General features: G+C 37.9%; 1 protein-coding gene across 1 annotated transcript in view; it reads right to left on the bottom strand.

Annotated features, from left to right (window-relative positions):
- WDR25 (WD repeat domain 25) overlaps window positions 1-10795 on the bottom strand; it is a 258117-nt gene that overhangs the window by 226541 nt on the left and 20781 nt on the right. Inside the window, exon 2 of the mRNA XM_044664601.1 lies at window positions 9036-9916. Coding sequence (XP_044520536.1) covers window positions 9036-9869 — 834 coding nt within the window. The 5' untranslated portion in view covers window positions 9870-9916. The remainder of the gene's footprint in view (window positions 1-9035; window positions 9917-10795) is intronic.

The following is a 10795-nucleotide window of genomic DNA, read 5'->3' as shown; positions in this document are numbered from 1 at the left end:
GAGGGAGGGAGGGAGGGAGGAGAGAAGATTTTCCAGCTGGAGACTTGAGGATAAACAGACAAGGAGTTAGCAAAAAAAAAAAAAAAAAAAAAAGGTTTTGTGTGGTGCAGATCTGCCCGAAAGGAACAATGGCATAAAATCCTGTTGTCCAGAGTTAAGTTGACCAGAGCACATAGGTTTTCATGTGCTTCCCTTGCTGATTTCTCTAAGTGTAAGACAATCCTCTTCCACAGATACTGAATAAATTAATGAAAGAATGTGACCCAGGTTTCTTTGTGAAATATGATATGTCTTATTCAAATGTTGGCACTAACATATGAGAACCTGTGATAATTTTTTTCCTTATTGCTAAGTAAAGAGTTTGTGTTTAAGATCAAAACTGTTATCATTTTGAGTATCCGGTTCATATAAATAGAAACACACTGCTGGGGGCTAAAATAGTAAGGAAAGTACATTCCTTCACAATATAATTAACTTACAGAATTTAATTTTAATTGCATGGCAGTGGTCCACCACTGGGAACCTAGACCTCCAGTACAAAATTAAGTTAGTAATTGAGTCAGCTCAAAAAGTAAGTAGGTGTTCATATACATTTGTGGGAAAAAAAGAAAAGACATTACAAGTGGGTGGGCCATTCCACATGTGAGACCTTACACCTAAAAAATTAAATATATTTGAACAATCTAAAATTGCTAAAATATCTAAAACCATCAACAAGCATCATATGGAATGGGGATAAATTAGAAGCCTTCCCAATAAGATCAGGAGAGAAACAAGGATGCCCATTATCACCCCTACTATTTAACATTGTACTAGAAACATTAGCAGTAGCAATTAGAGAAGAAAAAGAAATTGAAGGTATTAAAACAGGCAATGAGGAAACCAAGCTATCACTCTTTACAGATGATATGATGGCCTACTTAAAAAATCCTATGGAATCAACTAAAAAGCTAGTAGAAATAATCAATAACTTTAGCAAAGTGGCAGGATACAAAATAAATGCACATAAATCACTAGCATTTCTATATATTTCCAACGCATCTCAGCAGCACGAGTTAGAACGAGAAATAGCATTTAAAATCACCCTAGACAATATAAAATACTTAGGAATCTATCTACCAAAACAAACACAGGAATTATACGAACACAATTACAAAACACTTTCCAAACAATTAAAAGTAGATCTAAACAACTGGAAAAACATTGAGTGCTCATGGGTAGGATGAGCTAACATAATAAAAATGACCATTCTACCCAAAATAATTTACTTATTTAGTGTCATACCTATCAAACTACCAAGAAACTTTTTTAATGAATTAGAAAAAACTATAACAAAGTTCATTTGGAAGAACAAAAGATCAAAAATATCAAGGGGAAATAATGAAAAAAAAAACGTGAAGGAAAGTAGCCTAGCAGTACCAGATATTAAACTATACTATAAAGCAGCAGTCATCAAAACGGTATGGTACTGGCTAAGAGACAGAAGGGAGGATCAGTGGAATAGACTTGGGGTAAGTGATGTCAGCAAGACAGTGTATGATAAACCCAAAGAGCCCAACTTTTGGGACAAAAATCCACTATTTGACAAAAACTGTTGGGAAAATTGGAAAACAATATGGGAAAGATTAGGTTTAGATCAACATCTCACACCCTACACCAACAACCAGCAACCTTTTTGGCCGTGAGAGCCATAAATGCCTGCGGAAGGAGGAGGATGGAGGCAGAAGGCGCTGGAATATGGGGCGGGGGCTCTGCCCAGACTGGCCGGTCGGGAGGTGGAGCCAGATATGCCTCGAGAGCCATACATTGCCGACCCCTGCCCTACACCAAGATAAATTCAGAATGGGTGAATGACCTGAATATAAAGAAGGAAACTATAATTAGGTGAACATAGAATAGTTTACCTGTCAGATCTATGGGAAAGGGAAAATTTTTAAACGAAGCAAGAGTTAGAAAAAATTACAAAATGAAAAATAAATAATTTGATTATATTAAATTAAAAAGATTTTGTACAAACAAAAACAATGCAACCAAAATCAGAAGGGAAACAACAAACTGGGAAAAAATCTTTATAACAAAAAACTCTGACAGAGGCCTAATTACTCAAATATACAAGGAGCTAAATCAATTGTATAAAAAAAAATCAAGCCATTCCCCAATCAATAAATGGGTAAGGGACATGAATAGGCAATTTTCAGATAAAGAAATCAAAACTATTAATAAGCACATGAGAAAGTGTTCTAAATCTCTAATTAGAGAAATGCAAATTAAAACAACTCTGAGGTACCACCTCATACCTAACAGATTGGCTAAAATGATAGTAGGGGAGACTGATGAATGTTGGAGGGGATGTGGCAAAATTGGGACATTAATGCATTGCTGGTGGAGTTGTGAACTGATCCAACCATTCTAGATGGCAATTTGGAACTATGCTCAAAGGGCTATAAAAGAATGTCTGCCCTTTGATCCAGCCATACCATTGTTGGGTTTGTACCCCAAAGAGATCATAGATAAATAGACTTGTACAAAGATATTTATAGCTGTGCTTTTTGTGGTGGCAAAAAACTGGAAAATGAGGGTATGCCCTTCAATTGGGGAATGGCTGAGCAAATTGTGGTATATGCTGGTGATGGAATACCATTGCACTCAAAGGAATAATAAACTGGAGGAATTCCATGTGAACTGGAAAGACCTCCAGGAATTGATGCAGAGCGAAAGGAGCGGAGCCAGAAGAACATAGTACACAGAGACCAATACACTGTGGTAAAATAGAATGTAATGGACTTCTGTACTGTCAGTAATGCAATGACCCAGGACAATTCTGAGGGATTTATGGAAAAGAATGCTACCCACATTCAGAGGAAAAACTGCAGGAGTGGAAACACAGAAGAAAAGCAACTACTTGAACACATGGGTTGAGGAGGACATGATTGGGGATGTAGACTCGAAACTACCACACCAATGCAACTATCAACAATTTGGAAATAGGTCTTGATTGATGACACATGTTAAAGCCAGTGGAAATGTGCGTCGGCCATGGGGGGTGGGAGGGAGGCTAGTGGAGGTGAAGAGGAAAGTAAGAGCATGAATCATGGAACCATGTTAACTTTTCTAAAAAATAAATATTAATAAATGCTAAAAAATAAAAACAAAAGGTTAAAAATCCTTGGACTAAAATGATGAAGTATTTCTATTCTAATAAAGGGAGAAGAGAAATGTCCCTTCAGAATCCTAATTTATTCAAGCATTGTGGGGGGCGTGTTAAATATGACAGAGGGCCTAGGGTGGGGCTGTTCTGTTTTGATAGTATTTAGAGATGAAAATAAATAGGTAAAAAGAATATACCAGTGAAAAAAAAGAAGGAAGGAATGAACCTTATTTCTCATAACAAAAGCATGTTAGAAAGATTATATAAACATAAAGGAAGAGGTATACCTCTTGATGAATATCACTTGAACCTCACTTTTATACAAACTCTACAAAGAAAGGTTATACATATACAACAGAGAGTTCAGTGTAGAAATATATTACACTCCGAAGGGAAACAGGGAGTGGGAGAAAGAAGTTTAAGAGGGAGGTTATGGTCAGTAAAGAAGTAGTCACAAGAAATTTCACTTTCAGAGGCTGGAGTATAGAATAAAAGTGGAGGGAGGAAAGCAAGGGAGATATTGATAGTGACACCAAAAAGAGAAAATAGTGTCAAAGAAGCATTAAAAAAAAAAAGCAATACAGTTTTGAAAGTAAGGCATTGAATATTTTGGAGACATTTAAAAAGGAAGCAAAATGAATATAGAAGAGACTACTGATTTCAAACATAATTCTCCTTTTCTGTTCTTCTTATGTAAAAAAAATGTTCAAGTTTGTTGGTGTTTCTCAAGTTTAGAACAGCAAAATTTTTATATTAAAAAAACTATTGGTGAATATGTCTACTTTTTTTCTATAGAATATAAAACTATTCCAAGGGTATTTGGAAGGGGGGGAGGAAGAGAGAGGGAGGGAAGAAAGGAGGGAGGGAGAGAGAGAGAGAGAGATTGAGAGAGATTGAGATTCAAGCTTTCACAAATTATTTTCTAGAGAAAACATCTTTACAATCATAAATTAACTTAGTTATAACAAATACCAGATCTCAACTGTATATGTTTATTAAAAAAAAAAAAAAAAGGATTTGTCTCAGTAGAACACAAAGCAAATTTAAACTCTTTCCAAAAGATGTCTTCCATGTATATGTTAATATTATTTAGGATTCCTCAGGAGAAGCGTAACTCAAATGAAGAAAGATACAAGAGAACACCCCCAGCCCACTCCTTTTTGGAGGTGAAAAGTCCACAGATGCTACACATTGCACATTTTTAGACTTAATAAACCTTAAAACACTATATAAATGTTAGCTACTAAGTCATGCAGAGAGTATACACAGAAGAAGTACTCCCCATAAATAATAAGATACATATATTTACAAATAGCTGTGCTTTTTTGCACCAAATCTTGAAACATTACAGGGTCTCCTGACCAAGATCAACACTCAAAATTGGCCGTATAAAAAATATACGGTAAAAAAATATATATATACGGTGAACACGAAGTGGCTAAAAAATGCCTGTAGTCCACATTAAGGTATGTAGTTAGATGAATGGCCCAGTTTATTCATTCATTCATTTTTTATCTCATACAGACATAACCACTGGGTTAGAGTCATGAGAAAAGTGAGCTTGCCACAGTTCTTTCAAAGAATCCAGACAGAACACATACATAGGAAATCATGTTGCTAAGACCAGTATTCTTCTGCGCCAGCAGTGATAGGTGTCATAGGGAAAACAATAAAATGCAAAGCATGAAAACCTCAGGTGGGGAATGAAAGCTGCACAATGGGAGTCAGTACTAGCCTGCAGCATGTTGGCAATGGAGACCAAAGAGGCTGCATCACGTGGTTTTGCTTAATTGTTTTTCTCTATGACAAGGGAGATTTCTATTGGTGGAACACCAGGTATTTTCTGTGATACTTTAAAAAAGGCATCAATGAAACTTTTAAGAAGGAAAACCACAAAAGTCATAAAGAAAACGAATGACTGAAAAAGTCAGCTTACTTGTCACAAATTGATGATAGATAATGGATGCACCATCAGAGTGCTCCAGGGGAACTGATTCTGGTACCTATGAAATGTTAATGACAGAAAGGCCTCCAGCATGTGAGGTAGAATCTCTATATAGGATTTTGTGTAGAACATGACAAGAATTGCCCAGAATGAAAAGTATGGATGGTCTTCACTGTGAAGAAATTGCTCATGATGGGGAGGTCACAGATCCATCAAAGTGCTAAAATATATTCTATCAGCACTGCCCAAGTGGTAATCAAGTAGACCCTGCCCTGGGATTTTTTCCATCACCAGGTTGCCCAATGGCCTAAACCCCTTCCATCTCCTATCCCTCAATGGCTTTCTCCAGAATAAGATATACTGTCTTTTTGAATGGGGTCCCTCATCTCTGATTGTTCAGGCCTGCTATAAGACAGACCTTCTTGAGTCTCACAGTATGCAAAATCTTCACCTGCCAGGAAGTTAAACCTTAAGGGTGATCTCAAACTTTCAGATCTTATGTGTCCATTAAAAAGTTTCTCTCCTGTTGGATACTCTACCTAGACCCAAGCTCAATGGTTAGCATACTTCTGTCCCATTATATTCACCTCACCCTCAGTGATCTTGAACCCTCGGAAGGTGAGTAGCTGATGTATAATCCTAGTTCCCTGTCTTCAGCTCATAACTCTCTCAAATCTGCACACCTCAGCCTTACCCACCCAAAAATCCACTCTATATCTGCCCACCCTCTGTAATACATGCTTCATAACTAATAAATTTCCTTTAATATCAAACTTTTTCTTCTGTACTCCTTCCATCTTCTAAACTTCACTAAGATCTTCCCAACACATCCCTTGATATTCTTTCTAGGACTGGCTACATTTTTTCTTTCATACCTTCTTTCCCAAGTCACTATGGTGGAGTTGAAATATTCCTTGTTCCTCGCCACCATTTGCAGACTCTTCTTCAATTCTCTTGACTAAGTAACTTCCTCTCCATTGAGATTTATGGTATCCAACTTTATCAGCCAATCCAAATCCGCATGGCTATTATTTTAATCCTAACATTCTCCTTCCTTTTTCAATGAATTCAGGGCCTGGTTTACAATCTTCCCTCCCTACCTCCTGCCTTTTTTTTTTAATTTTTTAGTTTTTTATTGATTAATTAATTTAAAATATTTTCCTATGGTTACATGATTCGTATTCTTTCCCTCCCCTTCTCCCTCCCCCATCTCGGAGCCAAAGAGCAATTCCACTGGGTTTTACATGTATCATTGTTCAAAATGCCTTTTGAGCAGGGGACTAAACTTCCCTCCCCATCTCCTGTCTTTAGAGCAGGAGATTTAAACATATATATTGATATCTACTCAAGTACACTAATATCCCAGGTCTTCAATCTCTTTAGTTCCTATGACTTACTCCTCTAATCCACTTTATACCAAGATGGTTATAGTCTTGACCTTGCCATAACTCACAAGTGTTCTACTTCCATGTTCATTAACTATGAAATTCCTTTGTCTGATCATAATCTTTAATCATTCCACATTTCACTATGCCTAATGAATGAACCCTAACCCTGTTCTTCATCCTCACTGTGATTTCCATTTCCTCTACCTCTCCATTCTTTCCCAGTCTATCACTCCTGAAGAGGTTACATTCTTCCTCCTTTGATCTCTTGGAGAATCAATTCAATTCTACGTTAATTCTCTACACTCAAATCCCTGGCTTCCTTGTCCTATCAATGATCATGCCTTCCCAAACCCCAACCCTGGATAGCTCCCATCATCAATCTCCTTTGCTCCTATTCATAGGCTGCTAAATGGAGCTGGAGGAAATCACAAAACCAAGTTGACTGGGTAGGCTACAAACTTATGTTACATAATCTCAAGTGGGCCATTACTGCATTAAAGTAAACCTTCAAAGTTCCCATGAGTGATATACAGTCCCAGTCCCCATGGCAGGGATTCCAAACCTTCTCATATCTCCAGGTTCCCAACATACCTGCTATTTCTGCCCTCTCAGCCAAGCATCTCATATCAGATCATTTGCATATACTAGAGAAAGGAGGATGAAAAATTTTATTTCAAAGTAAAATTATAATATCTGCTCATAATTTATTTGTATTTAAAGTATATTTGTATATATAAAAGAAATTATAGTAAATTACAATAAAATAATTTTCAAAATTCTTGTGTCAATTGACTTGCCTGGTTTTTCTAGTGTTGTCAAATCTAATGGCCTTTTCTTAATCCTGATCCTCCTTAACCTATCTGCAGCATTTAACAATGTTGATCAACTTCTCCTTCTGGATACTGTCTTCTCTCTAGTAAGGTACTAGCTATTCATGATACTGCTTTTTCCTGATTATCTTCCTATCTTTTCTTGGTTTTTTTTTTAAGCCCTTATCTTCTATTTTAGAATCAATATGGTATAATGGTTCTAGGGCAGAAGAGTGATAAGAGCAAGTGAATGGGGGTTAAGTGATTTCCCCAGGGTCACACAGTCTAGTGTCTAAAAAGGGTCTGAAGAAGTATCTGAATCCAGATTTGAACTCAGGGCCTCCCATCTCCAGGCCTGGTTCTCTATTAGCTGAGCCACCTAGCTGCCCCCTTCCTCCTATCTTTTCTAACGGTTCTTTCTCAATCTTCTTTGCCAGTTCTACATCCATGTCATGTCCTGTCACCAGACACATCACCCAAGGCTTTGTCCTGAGCCTCCTTTACTATCTTGCTTGCTGATCTCATCAGTTCCATTGGGTTCAATAATCATCTCTAGGACAATGATTCTCAGACCTAGTCTCTCTGTTAAGCTAGTCACATATCGTCCATTGCCTCTTCAACCTCTCATTCACCCCACATATCCAATCTGATGCAACATCTTATTTCTTCCTTTACACCATTTCTAGAATATGTTCCCCTCCTCTCTGCTGATAAGTCACAACCATGATTCTGATGTTTATCATATCTTTCCTGGACTATTACACTATCCTTCTAACTGGTCTCCCCTCCCAAATCTCTCCCTACTCTAATTCATCCTCCAAAAGCTGAAATGATTTTCCTAAAGCATAGGTCTGCTTATGTCACCCCTGCTCCAGATGTTCTGGTGTTTCCCTTACTTCCAAGATGAGGGTGGATCCAAGATGGCAGCTTAGTAGCAGTAGCGAAAGCTGAAACCACTCTGACAATCCTTCCTATTACCTCCAAGATCAGATATAAACTCCTCTGTCTGGCATAAAGTTCTTCATAACCTGCCCTTTTCCTGCCTTCTTACACCTCACCACTCTCCACAACTGCTCTAATCCAGCAACAAAGACCTACTTGCAGTCCCTCCAACATGACACAAAATTTCATCTCCACATTGACTGACCTCAAGGCCTGGTCTGACCTCCTCTCAGTATCCCTGGCTTCCTATAAGAATCAGCTCAACTCTTACCTTTTACAAGATGTCTTTCCTGGTCCCCTCCAACTCCTAACCCCCTTCCCTCTCAGATTATTTTCATATCCACTATATATAATTTATGTCCTAGATATTAATATGCTTTCTCCCCCATTAGAATGGGAAATCCTTGAGAGCAAGGACTGTGGATTTTTTTGGTTCTTTTGTGGGTTTTTAATGGGGGCAAGGAGTGTTGTGGGGCGAGCTGACTTTCTTTGTAGCTACAGAGCTCAACTGAGTGCCTGTAATAAGCACTTAGCAAACAATTGTTGACTTTTTTTAAAACTCCCTTAAGAAACTGAAGCTCAGTCAGGTAAAATCACTTCCCCATAGTCACAAAGCTAACAAATGGAAGAACTTGAACTAGTACTTGAGTCTTCTGATGCCAAGACCAAGGCTCTGGTCCGCTCTATCCAAATGCCTCTCTGAATTCCCCAAAAAGTCAAGTGTAGTACCTTACACACAAAAAGTACTTAATCAATAATAATTACTGAATATTTGATGACATTTTTTTACTAAGAAACATTACCTTGAAAGTTTTATCCATAGAAGCCGAGAGAAGCATGTGACTGTACTGTAAAACTGGACACCACTGGACACTGTTGACTGGTCCTCCATGCTCAGACATCTGAAATATTAGCCTCTTTGGAATTTCTGTTGACTTATACTTAGCTGCTAAATATGGTTTTAAAAATTCAGAAACTGCTATGGTTGTGCTTTCTCTTATGGGGAATCCAGCTGGCAAGGATGGTAAGGGATTCATTCTCTGTCTTTGTAGTTCAGATTCCCCTCTCTCATTAGTTCCCTCAGGTTGTGTTTGTCTCATTCTTTTGGGGATGTACGGCTTAATTCCTCCTTCAACAAAAGCCATGTTCTCCTGTCTTCGCTTTTGCAAAAGGCTTCCCTGTTGACTCGTGGCTTCCAAAGACATCAAATCACAGGAAGATGAGTTGGGGACTCTGAAAGCTTCATATGGCCTCATTTTGCTAACAGGTGCAACTGCTAACTCCCTGTTCCCAGATGTTGTGGCACTGGGAGATGTGGTGAAATTTGAAGGTGCAAATGTACAGGGTTTGACCTGGAGCTTTGTGACAGGCCACTGGCGTCTAGATTCTGAAAAAGACTTCCAGGTATTTTTCTCTTCTTGGGGTTCTAGGAGACAACATACCCTAGAATATTCATGGACAATTCCAGAACCAGTGTTTACATTGTCCCATCCAGGCTGTGGGTTGCTTTCATACTTTGTATTTAATGTGTCAGATGGTGAAGGCTGACCATGGTTTCTGATACTCTTTTCTTGGCTATTAGAATTGTCAGTCTCAGCCTCAGAGTCGGAATCATCATAAGCTACCAAGGAATTCATTGGAGAACCAAAAATCTTTTGAAGTCTTCCCTAAGAATACAAAATACCTAAAATTGTTTGAAAAAAATTATCAGAAAATATTGCAATGGAAAAATTTCACAGAACCATAAACTTAACATATAACATACTATAAAACAGGTATTTGAGCAATAGGTATAGCTGTGTAAATATTCAATGATCAAAAAATGGTCTACCCACAACAAAATGTTTTTTAATGATAAGAAACCCAACTCACATGAAATTCAAAGTTGTCAATATTCCCCCTAATACAAACTGAAAATGTTTTGGGGGTTATCTCCTGTAATAGTCTGTTGCCATGAACTGAGAAAATGTGAACTCATTTTAGTACTAACAAATTTAACAAAAACTCAATTTAGTACTAATAAAACAATTATAAAGGCAGACATTTGATGAAAATGTTTGTATATATATATATATATATATATATACATATATATATATATATATATATATATGTCTCATCTTATTTGTAGGCTCAGGCAAAAGGAACCCCTTTGGATAGATCTCCAGAGCTGCCTGTACCAGATGGAGCTGAGCAGTGAGGCATCCCTCTCATCAATTTATTAACATAGTCACGTGCAAACTGTCATGTGTGGAAAGAACAAAGATGACTTCCTTTGAGCCCTGACAGAACAGAGACAAGATGTATAAGATGCACTCGAACTGCCCAAAAGATGGTGCAGTAGACTGAGTACAGGATCTGAAGTAAAATTTTACCTCTGAGACTTCTGGGTTAAGATGGCGGCAGAGTAAGAAGCAGCTCTTAACCTCTCCTGACTGAAACACACAAAACTCCTCAAGGGGACATAAAAACAAGTCCAGACGAACGGAGGAACCCCACAACAGGGCACAGCGTGGAAGGTACGTGGAATTGAGACATTTCCAGGCTAAAAAGGGCTCTCACT

This window comes from Gracilinanus agilis, chromosome 2 (genome assembly GCF_016433145.1).
Source record: "Gracilinanus agilis isolate LMUSP501 chromosome 2, AgileGrace, whole genome shotgun sequence".
Lineage (NCBI taxonomy): Eukaryota > Metazoa > Chordata > Mammalia > Didelphimorphia > Didelphidae > Gracilinanus > Gracilinanus agilis.
This window is presented reverse-complemented; position numbering and strand designations above follow the sequence as displayed.